This window comes from Astatotilapia calliptera, chromosome 12 (assembly GCF_900246225.1).
Source record: "Astatotilapia calliptera chromosome 12, fAstCal1.2, whole genome shotgun sequence".
In the NCBI taxonomy this organism is placed as follows: domain Eukaryota; kingdom Metazoa; phylum Chordata; class Actinopteri; order Cichliformes; family Cichlidae; genus Astatotilapia; species Astatotilapia calliptera.
In genome coordinates this window covers 37,092,074-37,118,166 of record NC_039313.1, presented here as the reverse complement: position 1 = coordinate 37,118,166, position 26,093 = coordinate 37,092,074, and the positions used below count along the sequence as shown (strand labels likewise).

Below are 26,093 nucleotides of genomic sequence, written 5' to 3'. Positions count from 1 at the left end.
GCTGCACCGGAAGTGTGTGGTTGCGAGCGTGCTTGGAGCCTCCCTGCAGCGGAGCAGAGAGGAGGAGGAGGAGAACGAGCTGAAGGTCACAGCTGGAGCAGCATCATCAGCATCGATCGATCCTGTGATCGATCATCGGCCGCTGATCGGTCACAGCAGCAGCGAGACACACCAGCAGCCTCCGCCTGTCTCCGCCCGCCTCTCCGCCATGGGGAACCGGGGGATGGAGGAGCTGATCCCGCTGGTGAACCGGCTGCAGGATGCCTTCTCCGCCATCGGCCAGAACTCCAGCCTCGACCTGCCGCAGATCGCGGTGGTGGGCGGTCAGAGCGCCGGCAAGAGCTCGGTGCTCGAGAACTTCGTGGGCAAGTGAGTCCCCCTGTGTGTGTGTGCGTGTGTACCTGTTTAGACATCTTTGTGGGTACTAAAAATGGGAACGTTCCTGTGCTTGTTATGGTTCGGTAAGCAGCTGGGAAAGCTTAGAGGCTCTCATTAAGATATGAAAAAGAGAATGCGTGTGTGCCCACCTGTCTGTTTGAGCTTGGGGTGGAGATTCTTCTTCTTCTGTTCAGCCCTTTAAAACACATTCAGGTGGAGGTGTGACATTTGGTTGGAGGTGGAGTGATGTTCAGGTGGAGGTGTCACGGCGGTGGAGCAGAGTTACCGACCCGCTCATGAGCTGGTAAATGGACTGATTCTTACACAGCGCTTTTCTACGCTCAAACATGCTACACCCCCCCATCCCTCCACCAACACCCGTGCAACCACACAAGCACTTTCTTCTATGCTTTAGGTGCTAACTAGGTAACATTCGCTCTGATGGATGCATCGCAGACATACTTGTGGTTAGTATCTTGGTAAATGGCCTGTATTTATATAGTGCTTTACACATCCACCCATTCACACACACATCCACACACTGGTGATGGCAGCTACATTGTAGCCACAGCCGCCCTGGGGCGCACTGACAGAGGCGAGGCTGCCGGACACTGGCGCCACCGGGCCCTCTGACCACCACCAGTAGGCAACGGGTGAAGTGTCTTGCCCAAGGACACAACGACTAAGACTGTCCGAGCCGGGGCTCGAACCGGCAACCTTCTGATTACAAGATGAACTGCCAACTCTTGAGCCACGACCGCCCCGTATCTTGCCCGAAGATATTTGGCTGGCAGACTGGGGGAGCCTGGGATCGAACCACCAACCTTCTGATCAGTAGATGACCTGCTCTACCTTCACCTCATCATCTGCAGGATGTGTTTGTCTGTGGCGCTGATCCCAGATCACGACTCACAGAGATTATATAATTTGTCTGGCCCGAGAGCGCCTAAAGATCCCACAGCAGGACCTGGAAAACTGGAGGAAAGACATCTGGAATGCCCTGATTACCCTGTTGCTAAGAAGGTGGAAAGAGATGAATGGAAAGCCCAGAGCGTGTGAGAGGCGACAGTAATATTTCAGAAAACACTTCCTGAGATAAAATTCTGACCTACCTAAAAAGAAAAACGTCAGAAATGAGCCATGCCTCTGTTCCCAACACTCTGTTTGGCACACTTTTTCTACTCCTGCTCTGCGTGATGTCACAGAGGCTATGTCGTCATATGTCTTGATGCATCTCAATCATCCAGGGAAGTAAATCTCCAAAAGCTGATTCTGTTCATCTGGACGTAGCGTTTTGTGGGAGAAACGTTTTGTCATCATCCAGGTGACGTCTTCAGTCTCAGCTGACTGCAGGTTTCAATCTTATATACAGGACATTTGCATAATGACTGAAACCAGCCCACTGAAGGAACAATGGGCTGGGAGGTCAGTTCCTTAATCATAATTATGCAAATTCCATGACCATTGATCACCGTTGGTGTTCCAGGGTAGGATCACAAAGCCCTCTTTTCCACTTCTTCCATGTACAAATTGGCCACGATGGGTGAAACTGGGGAGCCCACGGCACACCCATGTTTCTGCCTGTAGAACTGAGCCTTGTATGTGAAGTAGGTGGAGTGAAGACACAGTTCAAACACACTTGGTGGATGCTGAGAGTGGTCCTGCTGCTGAGGTTGGGGTCATCCTGTAATCTCTTACGGACTAACTCCAACGCTTCTGTGAATGGGATGCAAGTGAAGAGAGATGTAACATAACGAACTGACCTCCCAGCCCATTGTTTCTTCAGTGGGCTGGTTTCAGTCATTATGCAAACGTCCTGTTTATAAGATTGGGGAAACCTGCAGTCAGCTGAGACTGAAGAAGGCACTTGTAAGCTGCAGAGGAGGAGGTGGCAGCAGGGTGGAGGATCTGTGCATATAGAAACTGTGTGTGTCTCTGAGGTCTGTAGTTTGAGTCCTGCTGGAAGATGGCATGTGATTGGCTGAATATTTTTATCTTCACTCTGAGAATGGGTGGGGGGTGGGGGGTGGGGGTCTCTGTCTGCATCTCTGCTCTTATTGGTTGCTTCAGGTCACATGAGTCAGGAGGCTTTTGGTCAGGGCAGCATCGTATGACAATATCAGCGTGATGTGTGTGAGCTGACTGCAGAGGACTCACACTGCAGCACACAGACACACACACACACACACACACACACACACAGACACACACACACACACAGACACACACACACAGACACACACAGACACACAGACACACACACAGACACATACACACGCACACACACACAGACACACACACTCACACTGTGAGGATGTCGTGACGATGCTTTTCTTCAAGCCTCTCGGAGGGATCCCATCACACAGCTCACAGTGTGTTTCATTGAATGCAGACTTGAGTGGGCCACAGTGGAACCATCTCTGTCCTGCCTCCTCTATAACACATTTCCTTCAGTTACGTAAGTGAAGGGGATGTGATGCAGCACGACAAAAGAAAACCATCCATCCCAGCGTAGCACCTCCCTCTCCCTGCCACCTCCGGGGTCCGTGAAGCCGCTTCCTGCGGGGCATCATCCAACTCGTGTGTTTGAACTCTCTTATGTCATTTAACCAGCACGTCCCTGACATCAACATGTCTTTTTCAAGGCAGAGCCAAGTTAGAAGGCACAGCATTACACTCTTCAATCACAGACGTCTGTGTGAGCAGACCAGTGACTTCCCCTTTCTGTCACTGTTAACCAGTGAAACTGCACTTTAAACTCCAAGATATGAGAAAACGAAAGTAAATATTAGGGCTGGGCGATATATCGTGTTTTTAAATATATCGATTTTTTTTTTTTTATACGAGATGTGAGATGTGACAATATGTTACTGCGTTACGTTACAATTATAGTTGTGGAGCCGCAAGTTTGCCTCTCTTTCGTCCACTTTTGTCTCGACGCAACGTTACTCTGCCTTGCCTCTCCTTCACTGAACCCAACTCCCCCATCACCTGCAGGTGTAATGCCTCCGGCTCTTCATAAATCACAGACGCTCAGAAAGGTTGGCTTTTCGTGGTTTATTCTGCAGAAGACATAAAAAACACTCAACATGTGTCTTCTGATGGTACCAGCAATTGTAGCTCCCTCACAGTGCAAACGCACCTTGTGTTGACAGACTTACAATTTGCTTCTTAATAAAGAAAAGTTGGAAAATAATCATTTCTCCCATTTTACAGTCTGTCACACTGAACTTGTATACAAAAAGAAATCTTATAACCCACAAAAATACATTTCACAACCGTATAAAACAAAATAACAGGATAACAGAAGTCTCAGTAAACAGTATCACCGGCTCAACATTTCCCTCTAGTGGACAAATTACGGTAGAGCACTACATTTTCGCATGCTTGAGCTTTACAGACAAAATGACCATTAACAAGCTCACGTAGCTGCAGCAGACAAAACACACTCAACATGTGTCTTCTGAAGGTACCAGCAATTGTCCATCCATCCATCCATCTTCATCCGCTTTGTCCGGGGCCGGGTCGCGGGGGCAGCAGCCTAAGCAAAGAGGCCCAGACCTCCCTCTCCCCAGCCACCTCCTCCAGCTTATCCGGGGGAATACCAAGGCGTTCCCAGGCCAGCCGAGAGATATAATCTCTCCAGCGTGTCCTGGGTCTGCCCCGGGGCCTCCTCCCGGTGGGACATGCCTGGAACACCTCACCCAGGAGGCGCCCAGGGGGCATCCTTGTCAGATGCCCGAACCACCTCAGCTGGCTCCTTTCGATGTGGAGCAGCAGCTGCTCTACTCTGAGCCCCTCCCGGATGGCCGAACTTCTCACCCTATCTCTAAGGGAGAGGCCAGCCACCCTTCGGAGGAAGCTCATTTCTGCCGCTTGTATCCGCGATCTCGTTCTTTCGGTCACTACCCACAGCTCGTGGCCATAGGTGAGGGTAGGGACGTAGATCGACCGGTAAATTGAGAGCTTCGCTTTTACACTCAGCTCCCTCTTCACCACGACGGACCGGTGCAGCGTCCGCATTACTGCAGCCGCAGCCCCAATCCGTCTGTCGATCTCCGGCTCCCTTCTCCCATCACTCGCGAACAAGACCCCGAGATACTTGAACTCCTCCACTTGGGGCAGGAACTCATCCCCGACCCGGAGTGGGCACTCCACCCTTTTCCGGCTGAGAACCATGGCCTCAGATTTGGAGGTGCTGATCCTCATTCCCGCTGCTTCACACTCGGCTGCGAACCGTTCCAGTGTGAGCTGGAGGCCCTCACCCGATGAAGCCAACAGAACCACATCATCTGCAAAAATCAGAGATGAGATTCTGAGGCCACCAAAGCGAAAGCCCTCCGCCACTTGGCTGCGCCTAGAAATCCTGTCCATATAAATTATGAACAGAACCAGAGACAAAGGGCAGCCCTGGCGGAGCCCATCACCCACCGGGAACGAGTCCAACTTATTGCCGGCAATGCGAACCAAGCTCTTGCAACGGTTGTATAGGGATCGAATGGCCCGTAGCAATGGGCCAGACACCCCATATTCCCGCAACACCTCCCACAGGACACCCCGAGGGACACGGTCGAATGCCTTCTCCAAGTCCACAAAACACATGTAGACTGGTTGGGCAAACTCCCATGCACCCTCAAGTATCCTCGAGAGGATAAAGAGCTGGTCCAGTGTTCCGCGACCAGGACGAAAACCGCATTGTTCCTCCTGTATCCGAGGTTCGACTAACGGACAAACTCTCCTTTCCAGCACCCTGGCATAGACTTTCCCAGGGAGGCTGAGGAGTGTGATCCCCCTGTAGTTGGAACACACCCTCCGGTCCCCCTTCTTAAAGATGGGGACCACCACCCCGGTCTGCCAGTCCACAGGTACTGCCCCTGATCTCCACGCAACATTGCAGAGGCGTGTCAACTAGGACAGCCCTACAACGTCCAGAGCCTTCAGGAACTCGGGGCGGACCTCATCAACACCAGGGGCTCTGCCACCAAGGAGTTGTTTAACTGCCTCAGTGACCTCGCCCCCGGAAATTGGCGGGTCATTCCCCTCATCCCCAGACTCTGCTTCCTCCTCGGAAGACGTGTCAGTGGGATTAAGGAGGTCCTCGAAGTATTCCTTCCACCGCCTGACAATTTTCTCAGTCGACGTCAGCAGCGCTCCGCCAGCACTATACACAGTGCAGGTAGAGCACCGCTTTCAACCACTGCCCGAGCCGCATTCCGCTTGGCCTGTCGATACCTGTCGGCTGCCTCCGAAGTCCCACAGGCTAACCAAGCCCGATAGGACTCCTTCTTCAGCCTGGTGGCTCCCTTCACCTCTGGTGTCCACCATTTGGTTCGGGGATTACCACCACGGCAGGCACCAACCACCTTGCGGCCGCAGCTCAATGCAGCAGCTTCGGCAATGGAGACGCTGAACATGGTCCATTCGGACTCAATGTCCCCAGTCTCCCTCGGAATGCTGTTGAAGCTCTGCCGGAGGTGTGCGTTGAAGATCCCTAACCCCTAACCCTTCTTTGATTTCTCCAGTGCCTTCAACACCATTCTTCCCTCGGTTCTAAAGGACAAGCTGGTGAACTCTGGAGTGGACCATCACCTCACTACCTGGATCCTGGACTACCTCACCGACCGACCACAGTATGTGAGGACTCAGGGCTGTGTGTCGGACAGGGTCGTCTGCAGTACGGGGGCCCCACAGGGAACGGTTCTGGCTCCGTTCCTCTTCGCCATCTACACTGCAGACTTCTCCCACAATTCCACCCAGTGCTTCCTGCAGAAGTTCTCTGATGACTCTGCAATAGTCGGCCTCATCACTGATGGGGACGACAAGGAGTACAGAGGTCTGACCCAAGACTTTGTGGACTGGTGCCAGCTGAACTACCTCCAGATCAACGCCAGTAAAACCAAGGAACTGGTGGTAGACTTCCGCAGGCACAAGCATTCTCCACTGCAACCACTGAACATCCAAGGTATGGACATTGAGGCTGTGGACAGCTACAGGTACCTTGGTGTTCATCTGAACAATAGACTGGACTGGACTCATAACTCAGACGCCCTCTACAGGAAAGGGCAGAGCAGGCTGTACCTGCTGCGGAGACTCAGGTCGTTTGGAGTGGAGGGCCCACTCCTGAAGAAATTCTATGACTCTGTTGTGGCTTCTGCTATCTTTTATGGCGTGGTCTGCTGGGGCGGCAGCATAAGATAAGATAAGATAAGATAAGATAACCTTTATTAGTCCCACACGTGGGAAATTTGTTTTGTCACAGCAGGAAGTGGACAGTGCAAAAGTTATGACGCAAAAATTAGAATACAATAAGAATAAATACAGTACACAGCTGTACAGAATAGAATAAAATAATATACTATATACAGTAGAATAAAATAGAATAAAAATATACAATAAGATAAAAATAGAATACGAATGCTATATACAACTGAGTAAAAATACAACGATGCCAGAAAAGATTATTGCACTTAGTGTTATTGCACATGTGTGGATGTGTGTGTTTGTTCAGTTAAAGCATCTCTGCTGGGGACAGGAAGCGACTGAACAGGGTGATCCGAAGGGCCAGCTCTGTTCTAGGATGCCCTCTGGACCCAGTGGAGGTGGTGAGTGACAGGAGAACGGCGGCTAAGCTGTCATCCCTGATGGACAACATCTCCCACCCCATGCAGCAGACTGTGACAGCACTGAGCAGCTCCTTCAGTGGGAGACTGCGGCACCCACGGTGTGGGACGGAGAGATTTCGCAGGTCTTTCCTCCCCACTGCTGTCAGACTCCATAATAAAGACTTTAACTGATCAAGCACACACATCCATACATATGCAATAATACTAAGTGCAATAATCCTTTCTGTCATCGTTGTATTTTTACTCAGTTGTATATAGTATTTGTATTTGTATTCTATTTTTATCTTATTGTATATTTATTTTATTTTATTCTACTGTATATAGTATTTTATTTTATTCTATTCTGTACAGTTGTGTACTGTATTTATTCTTATTGTATTCTAATTTTTGCCTCATAACTTTTGCACTGTCCACTTCCTGCTGTGACAAAACAAATTTCCCACGTGTGGGACTAATAAAGGTTATCTTATCTTATCTTACCTCTCAACCTCACGCACTAACTCAGGCTCCTTCCCACCAGAGAGGTGACATTCCATGTCCCTATTGCCAGTCTTGGCAGCCGGGGGTCAGTCCGCCAGGGCCTCCGCTCCTGGCCGCCACCCGGCACACAATGCACCCGACCCCTATGGCGCCTCCTGCGGGTGGTGGGCCTGCGGGAGGATGGGCCCATGTCTCCTCTTCGGGCTGTGCCCGGCCGGGCCCCATGGACTAAGGCCTGGCCACCAGATGCTCGCCCTCGGGCACCCTCCCCGGGCCTGGCTCCAGGGCGGGGCCCTGGTAACCCTATCCCGGGCAGGGTAAACTGTTCCCTCGGTGTCCTTTTCATAAGGGTCTTATGAATCGCTCTTTGTCTGGTCCCTCACCAGCAATTGTAGCTCCTGCAATGTAAAGCAAACGTCACAAAAAAGCGCAGAAAAACAGTAAGTCCAGCTATGCGCAGCAACCACTAGGGGGCCGGCAAAAGCTTACTGCAAAAGAGCATAGATACGGCAGAAACACTGTTTAACAGCAACCAACCTTTGTTTCAGTTACACAGTAGCGTTCTAACATCAATACAAATCTATATACACCAACATGTACAACCTATGTAACAACATTTACACCAGAAACCATAAAGATGCCAGAGCCTTTCATTACAGAACTTACCCTCACAGTGCAAATGGGCCTTGTGAGGAACAGAAGCCTTAGAAGCTTCTAAACGCCAGAGCGAGATCCGGTTGATGGATTTTCAAAATAAAATACAACAAAGATGATAAAATTCACACTTAAAATAATAATTAAGACCAGGTAAGTACATGTTTTTCCAGATGTATTTTTAACTCTGTTATACTCAGCCCCACTGAATTTGATCAAATTTGAGCCTCAGGTACCAAAGGCACCCACACTGGTACACACCAACCAAACAGAGGTCAAAAATCACAAACACCAACTAAACGTATCCCTAAGGATGAAGTGGGATTGGAGCAGCGCTAAACTCCCAACCCAGCAACTGGCAGCAGAGTGCCCGAAATACACCCTACCAATAACCCTTTACAAGGTGTGTACCACGGCTCAACAGGGAAAAAAACAACAAAAATGCAGAGTACGTAACAGCAAGTACAAATCCCATCACTCAGGTAGACATATAAACAAAACATTTGGATCAGTCTATTCACTGGTTTGACAAGTCGCCCACGTCTGGTTCTGATCTGGGAAGCATCCCCGGTTTGGCCATAGTCAACCTTTGGGGACTGAGCAATGGCATGAGCAACTATATCCACCGCTACCTCAGGTGTAGTAGAGCATACTTGTACACCCTCCCCACAGCTCGTAGCAATATTGACCTCTTGGGATGCCGTGCTAGAACCAGCTTGGTCAAAGTCCACTTCAACAGACAAGCCCGATGCGGCTGGCAGGACTGAATCCATGCTTGAAACATCAGTAACATCTCCCTGAGACCGGCTGGACTCCGTCAACTGCGACACCCATGCAATTGTCCTCTCTTCAGGGTCCAAAGGTTCAGAGACAACCTCCAGGTCAGCTGTCCCATCCATGGCATCGGGTGAGCAGTCACCATCAGCACCAACACAGCTCACAGCAGGGGCATTCAAATCTCCCTCCCTATACGCAGCCCACACCAGAGACTCTGAGGAGCTCACTTATCGATTGACTCTCAAAATTAGCACCCTGGTCGCTGTGCATCCTTTCCAGAAAGCCGAACACACAGAAGTACCTGTTCCAGAGAAGCCTTGCAAGCTGTTTAGCCGACTGGTCCTTGTATGGGAAGGCCTGCGCCCATCCAGTGAAGTGGTCTGTGATGACCAAGACGTCCACAGACTTGTGTGAAGCCTCAGCCGACCAAAAGTTGATGCAGACCAACTCCAACAGTCTGGACAAGGACATGCTGAGCAAAAGAGCACGACCCTCTGGTTAGATGGTCTTACTGACTACGCAGCGCTGGCATCCCCGTACATGGCCTCTCACGTCACGCCCAAGGTTCAACCAGAGAAATCTCTTTCTAGCCAGGTCTAAACTCCTGAACTGGCCCTGGTGACCAGCATCATCATGGATCCCTCTGAGGACCTCGGCCTTCAACGAGTCAGGAACCACGAACTGCAGTCGTCTGTTACCTGATATCTGGTCTCTGGAGACTCTGTACAACACACCGTTGTTGAGAACCAGCTTCTCCCAGTGGCTCAGGTATCTTTTAACAAGGACCGGGTCCCCTACCCGCTCTCTCCTTGAGGGTCTCCTGTGTCTCTCAACGTAGAAGACGACGTGGGAAAGCACGTATTCAATTGTATTCTATTGAATCTATTGTAAAAAAAAAATCAAAACAAAAGAAAACATAAACTTTCTGTTATTTCATTCCTCGGGGAGTCTTTACAGTTAACAAACATCGAGCCCCTGGGCCGTATGTTTGACACCCCTGATATAGTGAGTGAAGAAGAAACACCCAGTGCATCATGGGAATCCCCCAGCAGCCTACACCTGGCAGCATAACTAAGGGAGGATTCAGGGTCACCTGATCCAAAAAGGAAAGTTTGAATCTTAAAAGCAGAGCTAGTGTCTGTCAGCAGCCAAGGTGCAAAATTAGAGAGGGCTAAAAAAGACCCAGTCAGAGAAGCTCAGATCATAGCAGCTGTTTGAAGATATTCAGAGTTCATATTTAAACTGAAGCGGTCCAGTGATGTGTGCAATGAGTTTGATGGGACATGTGAAGAGCTGTGATCTGCAGAGTCTGACAGAGGAGGCAGCGTGCACATCAATAATATCACTATAATCAAGGTTAAGAATATAACCTGTGCACGTTTTTACTAACTGCTGACTGGTAAACCAAAACTTTTCATAATAAAGTCAAATCTAAAGTTTGCACTCAGTGCTCCGTCTGAACTTTGTTGTCCAACCGAACACTCAAATATTTATAGGATTACACACTTTCAATACAATCTCCCAGTTTATAAAAAACAATCTGTGAGTGATTTCTGGAAAACAGGATGAATTTGGTTTTATTAGCATTAATAACTAACTTTAAGCTGCACAATAAAGTCTGCAGCCACTGCAATGCAGTTTAAAGCACCTCAACAGGATGATTCAGAGTCGAGTGAGTCGGCCTACGGTACAGCGTCATCTGCAGAAAGGTGCAGATTTATTATTAATACAAATATCAAATAAATCAGCGGCGTTGTTGGGCTCAGCCTGCCCTTGGTAGGGTCTCCCAAGGACAACTGGGCCTGGTTTAAGGCCAGAACGAGTGTGAATAACACGACCTCTGAAAAAGCACTTTGGTGGTACCAAAGACACGGCTCAGCCTGTCCTTCGCAAAGTCGATCAGACAGCCAGAGGCTTACAGACATCGTTCAGAATCTAATGATCAATAAAATTATGTACAGTCGTGTCCTTTGTTACTAGCTCGTATCTTTGTTCCTCCTCTCAGGGACTTCCTCCCTCGTGGATCCGGCATCGTCACTCGGCGTCCCCTCGTGCTGCAGCTCATCAACTGTCCCACAGGTGAGACTCACAGTGCAGAGACACGTGGTTCGTCCGTGCGGTGTCTGATCTGATCGTGTGATGTATATTGATCAGAGTATGCCGAGTTCCTGCACTGCAAAGGGAAGAAGTTCACAGACTTTGATGAAGTTCGTCAGGAGATTGAAGCTGAAACGGATCGAGTGACGGGGCAGAACAAAGGCATCAGTCCGGTCCCCATCAACCTCAGAGTCTACTCCCCCAATGGTAACACACACACACACACACACACACACACATACACACCTGTCCTGGTCCTGACTCTGCTGTCTGTCCTCAGTCCTGAACCTGACTCTGGTGGATCTTCCTGGGATGACGAAGGTCGCAGTGGGCGACCAGCCACCCGACATCGAGCACCAGATCAGAGACATGATCATGCAGTTCGTTACTAAGGAAAACTGCCTCCTATTGGCTGTTTCCCCAGCCAACTCTGACCTTGCTAACTCTGACGCCCTGAAGATCGCTAAGGAGGTTGACCCACAAGGTAAGGCTCCTGACAGCTCCACCTGCATCTTTCACCTGTACTGTTCTTTCCTGGACTAAATAAAGTGTTTCGGTAATGTCGCGCAGGTCTGAGGACCATCGGGGTCATCACCAAACTGGATCTGATGGATGAAGGGACCGACGCCAGAGACATCCTGGAGAACAAACTGCTGCCGCTACGAAGAGGTACAGATGCATGACATTACACCAAACCCTCTCACTGGTTGGTGGTCAGCTGCCTGCTCAGTCAGATTTGAAGTCACCTCAAACACTTTCATTTCAAATTTCACTCAATGTGGAGGTGAAGAGACAGAACAGGCTACAGCTGAGCAGACAGAGACAATATGAGACTTTCACTGTGTCAGGTTACATCGGGGTCGTGAATCGCAGTCAGAAAGACATCGATGGGAAGAAAGACATCACCGCAGCCCTGCAGGCCGAGAGGAAGTTCTTCCTATCTCACCCAGCTTACCGTCACCTGGCGGACCGCATGGGCACCGCCTACCTGCAGAAGATTCTCAACCAGGTAAATGCACAAGATCTCTCCCAAGTCTTCTGACTGCAAGGATTTCAAATCTGTCTTTCCACAGGGCTGGGCAGTGAGTTCTGTTAGCTTAGCACAAACACTGGCACAGCTAAAGGTTCTCACTGTATAAATACTCTTTGAATTTCCCCAGAACATTTCCAAAACACTGTCTGATTTTTGAGGAAGTTATGAGGAGCAGGATTCTGGATTTAACAGGGAGCCAATGAAGGGACGGCGATACAGGAGAAATCTGCTCCCTGTCCCTGTCAGGACTCTTGCTGCAGCATTTTGGATTAACTGCAAATGGAAGAAAGCAGTCTTACATATTTGTTTAATATGTGCATTGAAGGACATGTCCTGGTCAGAAATGACTCCAAGGTTCCTCACAGCGTTACTGGAGGCCAAGGTAATGCCATCCAGAGTAAGAATCTGCTTAGATACCATATTTCTAAGATTTTCAGGGCCGAGTACAATAACCTCAGTTTGATCTGAATGAAGAAGCAGAAAGTTAGCGGCCATCCAGGTCTTTATGTCTTCAAGACATTCCTGCAGTTTAACTCATTGGTGTGTGTTATCTGGCTTCATGGACAGATAGAGCTGGGTGTCATCTGCATAGCAGTGTAAATGTATGCTATGTCTTCTAATGATGCTGCCTAAGGGAAGCATGTATAATGTAAACAGAATTGGTCCTAGCACTGAACCCTGTGGAACTCCATAATTAACCTCAGTGTGTGAAGAGGACTCTCCATTTACATGCACAAACTGGAGTCTATTAGATAGATATGATACAAACCCCTGCCTTTAATTCCACCTATGTTCTGATGTCAGTGATAAATAACAGAGCACCTCTCTGCTACCTCCAGCAACTGACCAATCACATTCGGGACACGTTGCCGGCGTTGCGCAGTAAACTGCAGAGTCAGCTGCTTTCCATCGAGAAGGAGGTGGAGGAGTACAAGAACTTCAGACCGGATGACCCGAGCCGCAAGACCAAGGCTTTGCTGCAGTAAGGACCAGCACAGATATTCACCTACGGCTCTCTTTAACACGCAGTTACAACGATTCAACGTGTCAAGATTCAACATGCATCATGCCAAGCTATGCGTTTTCTCTACACTGGTAGAGTGTAGAGAAAACGCATAGCTTGGCATGAATGATTTCACAGCATATGTTTAAGGACTAATGAACACGTCTGAGTTTACTTTGGACACACAGGGTCTACAGTATACTTACAGACTCAAGTATACACATACACACTGATATTTGGTTATCTCTTAGCAAGTTGCTCATCAAGCAGACACTTTTGGTATCAACAGGCTACCAGATGATATTTGACATCTCTTCTTGGTAGAGTTCATTTAAACTTGGTTCCTTTACACAGCCGGCTTTTAAGGTCTCCCATTTTCAACAGGGTTGAAGTCAGTTAATGTTAGCCCGCTTTATCCATTCCAGATCTAGTGTTAATGTGTGTTTGTCCCCAACTGTGTCCACGTTTCAACCCTGTAGTTACTGATTGAAGGTTACTCCATTACTTGAACAAATTTGTGTAATGTACCACTGGCACCAAACAGCACGATGCTGCCTCCACTATGCGTGCTCGCTGCTGCAGTGCTCCTGCGTTTGAAAGCCTCAGCTTTACCTCTTGGACCGATTTTAGACCCCGAGTGACCCCGAGTGCATCAAACACATCCTTTTTATCACTAACGAGATGTTAACAAGCCTCGTCATGTAAAAAGATATCGCAGAACATCTGAGGAGCTTGGAAAGAAATTTTCTTCCGAGAAGCTTCTCCAGTTCCAGACCAAAGGGTGGAGAGTCCCAGATTTTAGCCCTATGGGAGTGTCCCTTAATGAGATCGTTGACAAAATATTGACTGTAGTGCCTCATCATATGAGGCAAGGTGTGAAAACAGGTGTGGGTCATTATCAGCAGAGGCTCCAGGTGAACCCACTGTGAAACCTAGCCCCACCCTATCATGTGACTCACTGAGGTCAGATGACCCAGGATGTGAGTGGGTGTGTGAAGGATCTCAAAACTGGATTATAGATGGCAGTTGGTGTCGTAAGCCCCGCCCTCTGTTCCAGGATGGTCGTTCACAGTGGAGTAAATCTGTGTCCACTGTGAACGACCATCTTTGAACATGCGATGAGGCACATGATCAATAGTGGGTCAACGATCCTCTTGGGTCCCATTAGGACTTGAATCTGGGACTCACCATCATTAGATTTATGAGACACTATATATGTAGAAGTCGTGCTCTGCAGTGAGTCCACCCTGGAAAAGGAAGAGTTCGAAGAACTCGTTAGAAACGCCCAAAACGACATTCCTGCCTGTGACGAGCGGAAATCTCTGACCACAGTTCTATGAAGGGAGCTGAAGGAGGGGCTGTGTTGGTAAGCTAGAGAGGACCAAGGGTCGAGGTGACAGTAGAGTCACGAGTGTGATTTCAGGTGAAGGGAGCACGACTAGATGAGCCTACAGGTGTGAGATCTAAGTGTCAGATGTCGGTTGGGTATAACCAGCGCTGTACATTCACGGCAGGATGGTGCAGCAGTTCGCTGTGGACTTTGAGAAGCGCATCGAAGGGTCCGGGGATCAGGTGGACACCTACGAGCTGTCGGGAGGGGCGAAGATCAACCGCATCTTCCACGAACGCTTCCCCTTCGAACTGGTCAAGGTAACCGTTCCGCTCAGGTGACATCATCGCACCATGTGCGACATCATGCCGGTTCAGTGTGCAGCAGGACTTCCTGTGGCAGGCGAGTGATGTCATAAATGTGTTTGTGCAGCTGGAGAGTGATGAGAAGACTCTTCGTAAGGAGATCAGCTACGCCATCAAGAACATCCACGGGATAAGGTGGGTTTGTTTCTAAAGTCCTGCCTGATTGTAATATCAAACCTCGGTAAAAAATCCCTGTTTATTCTGTCTGCAGTACCTCCACTGTACAGCAGGGGGTGCAGTGCGCATGCTACCTGTTCATTTATTTGGGTTTGAACATTTTCTCTCGGCACGTTCTTCCTGTTTATGGATCCAGATGTATTCATGGATTATTAGCTTGTCATCTTTGAGGGCGCTGCCACTCAAAGATGTCTTCATCCGCTGAATAATCGACATTAGAGTACGAGTTTCATCCATAAACATCTGCCAATGTTATCCTGGGAACGTGTGTGTGTGTGAGACGCTGTTACAGAGAAACAGTTACACTAACTGTGCTCAGACAGCAGACGTGCGTCCCTGCAGCTTACTGTAACAAGTGCTGCATAGCTTTGATCTTTTTTCTATTCAGTTCAATTTAATTTACACAGCGCCAAATCACAACAACAGTCGCCTCAAGGTGCTTTATATTGTACAGTATATCCTATAATAATAGATACAGAGAAAATCCCAACAATCATATGACCCCCTACGAGCAAGCACTTTGGCGACAGTGGGAAGGAAAAACTCCCTTTGAACAGGAAGAACCAGGCTCAGGGAGGGGCGGGGCCATCTGCTGTGATTGGTTGGGGTGAGAGAAGGAAGACAGGATAAAAGACATGCTGTGGAAGAGAGACAGAGGTTAATGAGTGTGTGTCGCTGCGCTCGCAGAATTCTAATCCATTAATTGTCCCACAAAGGGGGAACTTTGGTTGTATCAGCAGCAAAAACACACAAACAGACTAGAAACAGAAACACAATTTTTACATATTTACATCTTGGACAATAGCAAAGCAGAGTACTGTACAGTTATTAAAATTAGAGTACAGATAAGTGGCAAACCTAGGTTGTAGTGTGAAATGGAAAACTGAATACAGGGGTGAGTGTGAATGCGCTCACCTGTGCGCTCACCTGTGCTCAGGACGGGTCTGTTCACCCCTGACATGGCATTCGAGACGATCGTGAAGCGTCTGATCGCTCAGCTCAAAGAGCCGTGTCAGAAATGTGTCGACATGGTGATCAGCGAGCTCGTCAACACCGTCAGGCAGTGCACGCAGAAGGTACTACACATACTACGAGTACTATCATCGCACAGTACTAAGCGCTAATACACAGTACTGACTACAGTGACCTTTGACCTCCTCCTGCCTGCAGCTGGCTCAGTATCCGATGCTCAGAGAGGAGATGGAGAGGATCGTCACTCAGCACATCAGAGACCGAGAGAGCCGCTCCAAAGAGCAGGTTGGTCACATGACACCGTCGCCATCTTGGTATGATCCTGACCATCGCAGTTCAGGCACTGGAGAGTCGTGGCCTATTCCAGCTGTCATTGGGTGAGAGGCGGGGCTCACCTTAGCAGGTGGGCAGGCTGTGACAGGGCCGTCCTCTTCACCGCCACCAAGTCATAGAAGATTTGCAGGATACATGGACATCACCTGTGTCACATGCCGCTGATGGCTGTCCGTCTCCCTCCTCAGGTGATGCTGCTGATCGACATCGAGTTGGCCTACGTGAACACAAACCACGAGGACTTCATCGGCTTCGCAAAGTAAGACCCTTAAACCGACTTCCTGTCAGGCTCACCTGTATCCCTGATACACAAGTACAGGTGTGTCAGCTGTCTGATACACCACCTGAGCTGTGTGAACACTCACCTGGGGTGTGTGTGTGTGTGTGTGTGTGTGTGTGTGTGTGTGTGTGTGTGTGTGTGTGTGTGTCAGCGCTCAGCAGAAAAGCAGTCAGATGAACAAGAAGAAGGCAGCAGGAAACCAGGTGAGTGTGTGCAGGTATCCTGGGAAAGGAGGAGCAACACGATGAAGTGTGGGAGGACGCCATCTTTAACCTCTTTTTCTTCCTCTGTCTCCAACGCCTCTGTTGCCACGGCAACCAGGATGAGATCATGGTGAGTGTGTGTGTTCATGTGTAGCGTAATGGGAAGGGTGAGGGTGCACCTGTGTTGGAGCTGGTTTACTGGAAACACTGGTGTCATTGACCTGTGAAATGCAGGTTTAAAGCAACCTTTGACCTTTGATCTGGATTTGAATCCTCCTCCTGAGGTGGTTCGTGATGTTGGTCCAGGTGTTATTTGATCTTTACCTGATACCAAACGTCCAGGTTTCTGCGGAGACTGCAGCCCAACATCAGATGTTTTCACATTTTAGCGATTAGTGACATCATCAGCAGTCACATGTTTTACTGATGCCGTGCGCAGGTGATCCGTAAAGGCTGGCTCACCATCAACAACATCAGCATCATGAAGGGCGGAGCCAAAGAGTACTGGTTCGTCCTGACTGCTGAGACGCTGTCCTGGTACAAAGATGACGAGGTAACACACACTGGCACAGACACCTGCACAAACGCACACGCATGCTCACACCTGCACCGTGCAGCGCTGTGTGGCAGAGCATGTTTTTATGTACCAGCTGGTTTTGTTTGTGTGCAGAGCTTTGCCGGTGAGCCGTGCCATTACACATCAGACATGTATTTCAAAACTGTCACAATCTGCAGTACAAACCGCGGCTGGACGAGTCATTTCAACACCTCACAGTCTGCAGGAGGAAACCGTGACAAACACACACATGTAAACACGTTGTTGCTCATTTCCATCAGCAGGTTTTTTGATACCAAAGGAAGGTGTCACATGGATCCAGCACAAACCTTTTATTTCTATTTAAAGTTAAATCTAGTTAAATAAAGGTTTACTGAGAGGGCAGAAGCCCGAAAGGCTTTATGCTATTTATCTCACTGCTTTCATTGCACCTCCTACAGGAGAAAGAGAAGAAGTACATGCTGCCTGTAGACAACCTGAAACTGAAGGACATTGAGAAGAGCTTCATGTCCAGCAAACACATCTTCGCCCTGTTCAACACTGAGCACAGGTCAGTGTGATCAGCCACGTCCACACACTGAGAGGTGCTCCGAGCGTCCAGCTCCTACGCTAACGTTTAACAACGAGTTAGTTTCCATCTGAGTGTGATGTGCTGTGATCGAACCGAGAATGAAAGCGTGTGGTTAAAAATCTGAAGGTCAGCGAAGATGGAAACTAAACGGAGCGCCATTTGGACACACAGCGATGTGCCAGCTGCAGCGGCTCGAAACACATCAGCGCAGATGTTTCCGGTGAAGGAGGAGGATGTTAAACTGTTCTCAGTCAAAGTTTAGGCTCTCTGATGGCGCAGACAAACGCCGTCACGTGACAGGAAGTAGACATGGAAAATGGAGATTTGTTTTTCAGCAGCAGATGAGATATGTGTGTGTCGTTGGTTCTGATGATGATCCTGTGATTTGTGTCTGTAGGAACGTGTACAAGGACTACCGTCAGCTGGAGCTGGCCAGCGAGTCTCAGGACGAGGTCGACGGCTGGAAGGCGTCCTTCCTACGTGCTGGAGTGTACCCTGAACGCAGCGTGGTACGCCCAATTTGTACTGTGTTATAACAATATTATTACTGATGTTATTACTTATTACTGCAGTACAATTACATGTAAATACTTTATTCTGTCCTCTCCACACCCTCCATCAGGATAAAGAGAAGGTGAGTGTCTCATGATGCACTTCAGGTGGAGGTGGTGTGTGTGTGTTTAACGGTCAGCGTGTGCAGGTGGAGGTCGAGGAGTCGAGTGGCGACGGGCAGATCCACAGTCTGGACCCTCAGCTGGAGCGGCAGGTGGAGATCGTCAGGAACCTGGTGGACTCGTACCTTGCCATCATCCACCGTACCATCAGGGACCTGATCCCCAAGACCATCATGCACCTAATGGTCAACAATGTACGACACACACACACACACACACACACACACGTGTCTATATATACACATTACACATACATACACAAAGCTGTGTAAACCAACTATAAATAACGAATCTAAACTTATATACATAAAATACAGAAATGAATGAGGTGGAATGAATACTACAAAATGTACATAAGGTGCAGCTGCAGTCTGGCAGGGGGAGCAGTGTGACAGGTCAACTGTTAAGAAGGGAGATGGCGAGGGGAAAGAAACTGTTCCTGTGTCGGGTGGTCCTGGTCTGCAGGCTTCTGTACCGTCTGCCAGAGGGCAGCAGATCAAAAAGTCTGTGTGCAGGGTGTGAGGGGTCTGCGATGATTTTCCCTGCCCGTTTCCTGGTTCTTGAGAGGTACAGATCCTGGATGGAGGGCAGGGGGGCGCTGCACAAGGCCGTACAGGAAGTCATATTGTGAGTCACGTGACCTCCTCTCTGCTCCTCAGACGAAGGACTTCATCCACGCTGACCTGCTGGCTCAGCTGTACTCTTGTGGAGACCAGAACACCCTGATGGAGGAGTCCCAGGAACAGGTGAGGCAGCAGGTGGAGGTGGGAGGGGCTCGGGTTTTAAGCCAATCAGACTCAGACTCTGCTTCTTCCTGCTCTCGTCCAGGCTCAGCACCGCGATGAGATGCTCAGGATGTACCACGCGCTGCGCGAGGGCCTCAGCATCATCGGTGACATCAGCACCTCCACCATCACCACAGCGATGCCTCCGCCTGTTGACGACTCGTGGCTGCAGGTGACGGGGATGCCGTCAGGACGCAGGTATGCCGCTAACAGATGGGCCGTGCTGCGTAACAGACCATGGGCGGCATCGCTGACACTCGGCTGGTCTCTGCAGGTCCCCCATGTCCAGTCCGACCCCCCAGCGCCGGGCCCCTCCTGGCCCTCCTCGTCCAGGTGGTCGTGCCGCCCCGGGTCCCCCCTCCCGTCCGGCGGTGTCACCTGATCCTGGACCCCCACCCTCTATTCCCTCACGACCCAACAGAGCGCCACCACCTGGAGTTCCCAGGTAACGCTCCTCCTAATCCATGTTTATAACAGGAAACCTGAGGTCACAGAGGTCAGGTGATCAGCAGCACGGTCACAGGCTCCTAGCGTGTGCTGAGTTCAAATGCAGTCAGGACAGGTGAGTTTCTGGAGGCAGACTGTACATAAAAGATGAAAGGAGCCTGTGATGTCACATGGTCTCTCACAGTAACGTCACAGCAGCAGTGTTATTGGCCATGTCATTAAAAAAGCTCCGGCAGCACGCACACGGTCCACAGGTCCAGTTCAGGGACATGAGCTGAGCTGAAGCCCAGCAGACAGCCATCAGCTGCAGCCACCTGTTTCATCATCCACCTGTCAGTCAAAGAGGCCACGCCCCTAATAATGGAAACTTTAATCCAGGTGCGTAATAACGCATCCTCCAATAAATGATCCACAGACACCAAACACGTAAAGTTTTACATGGAAATCTGTGGGACTGACTCACTGCTGCTTCGGCTGGATGGTGGAGGAACTGCAGGTGTTGGTTGACGGGTGTGTGTGACAGTGTAAGACGGTCTCGGCGTGCAGTGTACAGGAGCATCAAACAGATGACTGTATCCTGGAATGCTGTTTCTAAACTGTACCATGAACATCCAGATGTTTCCAGGGATTGTCATCAGTGTGTGCAGCTGGCTTCAGCAGAGCTACAGTAAAAGACATCAGTCGTTAAAAAGAGCATTACCTGTGAAAGTGTTTGAACCTGAAGCAGAGAGTTTGTGTTTGTGTGACCCGGATGATGTTTTATCAAAAACTAGCTGAGAGCAACTTTCTTCTTCGTTGGTACTGTAGAACAAAAAGCAGCGATCAACAAACAACCTGCACAGACATGAAAAAGAAAGACTGTCTTTCTTTCCTCAGACTCTCCGTCCTCACCTGTGTGTCTGTTAGCCCAGCATGAGGTCTGCGCACCTGCCCACTCCCACACAGCCCACGGAGCCATGTCTGTCTGTCCTCCTGTCTGTCTGTCCTCCTGTCTGTGCGTGTCTGTGCGTGTGTGTGTGTCTGTGTGTGTGTGTGTGTGTCTGTGTGTGTTTTCCTGTCTTTCTGTCCGTTCGTCTCTTGTGTTTGTGTGATCCTGTTCTAACAGTACCTTTCAGAGGTGTTTGACAGTTTCTTATGATTTTCTATGTTTTTGCATAAATTTGATGTAAAAAGGAAAATAACAAAGTAAACACATACGACAATAAGTGCCAGGACTCAGTCTATTCACACCTACAGGCCAGTGGACACTCTGTCAATGATGATCTGTTAGCTCTTTCAAGGATGTTTGATATGAAAGGAAGGTTGGAGATTGGCCTATAATTAGCTAAGACTGCTGGGTCTAGAGATGCTTTTTGAGTAAAGGTTTAACTACAGCCAGCTTGAAGGCCTGTGGTACATAGCCGATCATTAGAGATAGGTTGATCATATTTAAGATCGAAGAATTAATTAATGGCAGGACTTCTTTGAGCAGTTTTGTAGGAATGGGGTCTAAAAGACACGTTGATGGTTTGGAGGAAGTAATTATTGAAGTTAACTCAGAAAGATCAATTGGAGAAAAAGAGTCTAACTTAACATCAATGGTACTAAGAGTAGCTGTAGATAATATTACATCTGTGGGATGATTATTTTTTCTCTAATGATAAAAATTTTATTTGTGAAGAAGTTCATGAAGTCATTACTAGTTAACGTTAAAGGGATGGTTGGCTCAACAGAGCTCTGACTGTTTGTCAGCCTGGCTACAGAGCTGAAGAGAAACCTGGGGTTGTTCTTATTTTCTTCAATCAGTGATGAATAGTAAGATGTTCTGGCTTTGTGGAGGGCTTTCTTATAAAGCAGCAAACTATTTCTCCAGGCTAAATGATGATCCTCTAAATTTGTGACACGCCATTTCCTCTCCAGATTACGAGTCATCTGCTTTAGGCTACGTGTTTGAGAATTATACCACGGAGTCAGGTACTTCTGATTAGAGACCTTAGTTTTCACTGGAGCTACAGTATCCAGAGTCGTACGTAGTGAGGAGGTGAAATTATTAACAAGATGATCGACCTCTGTTGGAGTAGCGTTCAGATAGCTGCTCTGCTCTGTGTTGGTACAGGGCATTGGAGATGATAACAGTGGGTGGATTATATTCTTAAACTTAGTTACAGTGCTTTCAGAAAGACATCTACTGTGATAAAGTCTACTCTCCACCGCTGTGTAATCAATTATTGTAAATGTAAATGTTATCAGGAAATGATCAGACAGGAGAGGGTTTTCAGGAAACACTGTTAAATGTTCAGTTTCTATGCCATATGTTAAAACAAGATCTAGAGTGTGATTAAAGTGGTGGGTGGGTTCTTTTACATTTTGAGAGAAGCCAATTGAGTCTAATAACAGATTAAATGCCATGTTGAGGCTGTCATTTTTAGCATCTACATGGATGTTAAAATCACCCACAATAATTATTTTATCTGAGCTCAGAACTAAATTAGATATAAAGTCTGAGAAATCAGACAGAAACTCTGTGTAAGGCCCAGGTGGACGATAGATGATAACAAGTAAGACTGGTTTCTGAGTTTTACAGCTGGGGTGGACGAGGCTGAGCATCAGGCTTTCAAATGAATTAAAAGTCTGTCTTTCATTAATTAATAGGCTGGTGTGAAAAATTGCTGCCACACCTCCCCCTCGGCCTGTGCTTCGAGGTTTCTGGTAGTTAGAATGACTCGGGGGTGTTGATTCATTTAAACTAACATAATCATCCGGCTGCAACAGACTGAATAATGTCTGAGCTGCCCCTGCCAGAGGGATCGTAACGGTTCCAGCTAGTTCTGGTCCTCACTGATACCCACAGAGCATGTGTGGCTGAAATAGGACGTGTTAGCAGTCCAGTACAGGACGCGGGAGCCTCACTCATGTTGGATCAGTTTAGTGAATGAGTGATAGTCACCACTGTTTGGTTCTATGTTTGGACTTTTAGAAAATTTGATCAGATTTATGCAGAAATGTTGAAACATACTCACAAACCTTCAGTGTTTGGGAGGAATCTCTCAGCGTCAGAGCAGGTAGCTCCGCCTCCCTCATGTTGACCATATTTGGTTATTCTTTCAGAATCTCTATCAGTGACCAGTGAGGAGTTCACCAATGGTACGTCAGATGTCTGTGTGATGTTACTGTTTCCACCCTGTGTGTTTGTCTCATCGCCCAATCAAACTGTTGCGCTCACCGTGTGGTACCGCCCATTTTCCTAGCATCAGTGTGACTACCAGCTCCATCGGCCCGTGACTGACTGTCTGTCTCTCTGTCTGTCTGTCTGTCTCCAGTCGGAGGGCTCCTGCATCTCCATCCCGACCATCCAGACCAGCCTCTGACTCCGCCCCCTGACAGTCACACACACAAGCATACGAAACACGTGACCCGTGTGAAACGGCCGTTCCATCAGTGCTCCATATGTGGTTTCACAGCATGGACACTTTACTCAGATTTCCCTTTGGTCACATGCTGCACCAGACCAGCTCTGACTGGTTCAAACCTCAGACTTATTCCAGCCTGCTTAAACTGGTTCTAACTGGTTCTAATTCCAGCTTGATATTGATGGATGGGTTACTGGTACCAGCAGGATGATCCGAGCGGGTCCTGATGGTTTTTGTTTTAAACTCGGCTTCAGTGGTTCACAGTAGTTCTAACTCAGCCATATTTGAATGGACTGCTTTCCAAACCTGCTCCTTGTTTGGGTCCATCTACTGGTTTCACTGGTTCCTGCCAGTTGTTCCGATATACCGGTACCAACTGGTTCTTGAGAAATCCAGCCCTGATGTAGACCGGGCTGGTTGGTTTGAACAGACTGGTTGCCCAACATGCTAGTACCAGCTGTTTTAGCCAGTTCTGGTTGGCTCCGGTAAGTTTCAGCAACTGGTTTCTTTACATCTAACAAGTTTCTGCTGGTTCTAGTCTGTTGGATCTTCTAACTGGTTTAAATGTATAAGCTGCTCACCGAACGCCCTGCTTATTGGTACCATCTGGTTCCATCAAGATCTACCGTGATCATGAGGATCACTGCTGGTTCTAGCCAGTTCTGTTTGTACTCATGTGACCTCTGACCCCTGTACCAGTTGGCCTTTCTCCTCATTTACACTTCTCCTCTTTTGTTTTCTGTCATTTTTTTCCCAGTCGTCCCAGTAAAGGTAGCCCCGCCCACGGAGAGAGTCCCCAGTCTTCGATTGAGGGTTAAGCTGAACGGAGTGTGTGTTTGTGTCTCACTGAAGCTGTGTTACTGTGAACCTTCCTAGTAATAAACATATTGATTATTATCAGCACTTATTCTGACTGTATAGCAGCTGATCAGCAATACATTGTGTGTAAATATGACGTTCGGTCACGCCGCAGACAGAAACATGTGACCTCAGCAGGTCGGTCAGTACTGTAGACGACTCCGGAGGAGACGAGGCGAGGAGGAGGTCTCTGCTCTGAATGTCCCGGCTGAGATCATCTTCATGTTCACTTCCTGTTCTGATCCATGGTGCCGTTTCTTTACAGTGTAAAGTTTACAGTTTTAACTTGTGTATTTATCTATTTATTGTATTATTTATTTTACTCTGCTGGAATTCCACGTTTGTTTCTGCTGGCGTCTGTCCTTCCACCTGTAGCTGCACTGAACATGTGACATGTGTGGATCACCATGCACCATCCTCTAAGCACAAACATAGGCTGAAACCAGCTGTACACAGGCCTCGTGAACGGTCATGTAACTGGCTCAGTTTGTGCGTTTGTAACTGTCAAAGTTATGGACAGTACTGAATCCAGATGTTTCCAGAGATGGGCTGTGACCTCTCAGCTGGATCCAGGGACTCAATCAGTCTGTGCTCAGACTTTATGAGCGGTTCAGCAAAGACGGTGTAACAGATGGACGTAGCTGCCGTGATGTTTTATATTTTTGAATGCCAGTATGAAGCCATGAGACGAGCTTCTCTCACCATGGCCATCTCAGTGTGTTGACACATGTGTGACGATTGAGGGGTGGAGCCAAGAGGCCCGATGAGTTTTTCAGAAACATACAACGATCAAAATGTTTGAAATTGACTCGATCTGTTATTGGGTTCGAACTGAGACGAGCAGCAGGGACCAAAAACTCACCAGGAAGTGTTAACAGAGGTCACGGCCAGGGTGGTTTTTCAGACTTCTGTGGGACTGGCAAGTCTACCACAGCTAATGCCCCCTGGTGGCCATTACAAAGATTGCAGCTTTAGTGCGTCACTTTTCAGACCCAGAAGCTATGTCCATCTTTTATACCGTCTTTAAGGTGGGATAGTTAGCTGTGAGTTAGCTAGAATAAAGGTAGCTTAAGGTCAAATTTGATCCCTCCACAAATCAAATCCTGCTGATGCGGTTTCCGTTAAAGGTCAAATTCGGTCCGATATCCTGAACCCTTCACATAGTAATCGGGCTGTTAGAGGTAGAGAGCTGTTATCACATCTACATCAGAGAGAGAAAAGATTGAAAAGCAGCACAGTGCTCGCTGAGCTCACCCACCTTCAGCTAACCGTCCCGTCTTACCTCTGATCTACATCTGTTCCACAAATGTTTGTCCAGTGTAGCTATTGCATGGACCACGAAGCTACCAGCTGGTTCCAAATGGATCGTTGTGGTTCCTCCTTCCCTTTCCTGGTTCCAGCTGGTTCTACCTCTTCATCTAACGCCAGCAGGGTTGACATGTTTTTTGTTCTTCTTCATTTCCTCATTGGTTTACCGTGAGCTTCCTCTGATGTGAAGATCAGAGGAAACTGTGACTGAAGCGATGAGGAGATAATGTTTGTGGAGGTGGCCCGGTTTCTCTGGAGGTGGGGTTGGTTTTGTGCTGCTCATGCGAGCAAAGTGTCAAGCGATCGTGTTTCCTGTTTGGATGTACCAGCTGATCTCCTCACTGTGTTGTGTTTGTTCTTCATGTTGTGGTGATTTTGTAGAGTTAGTTAAGCTCCGAGCAGCGTTCAGCGCCGCCACCGCCGCGGGGCATTAGCTGTGCCGTGTCGTCGTTGTCTACATTAACGTCTGCATGCTTGTCGTATGAGTTTATCAATCAGTAAAGTGTTACACTTTGCTCTGCAGCGGCACACTCCACGCACCTCGGCCCCTCCCACACCTGTGCTTGTGCATAGTTACCTGTGTATGCTCTCAATATGAATCTATGTGCAGCGAATATGACGATATAGAAATGTACCATATATATGTGAGCAAAAAGCTAAACTAAATATGCAGCGGCCAACACTGTAGTGTGTGTGTGTGTGTGTGTACAAAAGAGAGTGTGTGTGTGTGTAGATCTGTTGTGTATTAGTGTCATGTGATCAGGGCCCAAACAGATATGAATAAAGTTTGTGTGAATGAA

At 48.4% G+C, this 26,093-nt stretch overlaps 1 protein-coding gene across 1 annotated transcript; it reads left to right on the top strand.

Moving 5' to 3' along the window:
• Positions 1-26,093, top strand: LOC113033592 (dynamin-1-like). The gene is made up of 24 exons (XM_026187547.1): positions 1-369; positions 10,918-10,991; positions 11,067-11,216; positions 11,290-11,493; positions 11,580-11,678; positions 11,858-12,018; positions 12,882-13,024; positions 14,560-14,695; positions 14,808-14,875; positions 15,855-15,993; positions 16,088-16,174; positions 16,411-16,481; positions 16,654-16,705; positions 16,824-16,835; positions 17,145-17,258; positions 17,702-17,811; positions 18,230-18,341; positions 18,455-18,466; positions 18,533-18,700; positions 19,166-19,252; positions 19,335-19,489; positions 19,566-19,736; positions 22,826-22,861; positions 23,038-26,093. The coding sequence occupies exons 1-23, from the start codon at positions 209-211 to the stop codon at positions 22,845-22,847; spliced, it is 2,508 nt and encodes an 835-aa protein (XP_026043332.1). The 5' UTR covers positions 1-208; the 3' UTR covers positions 22,848-22,861; positions 23,038-26,093.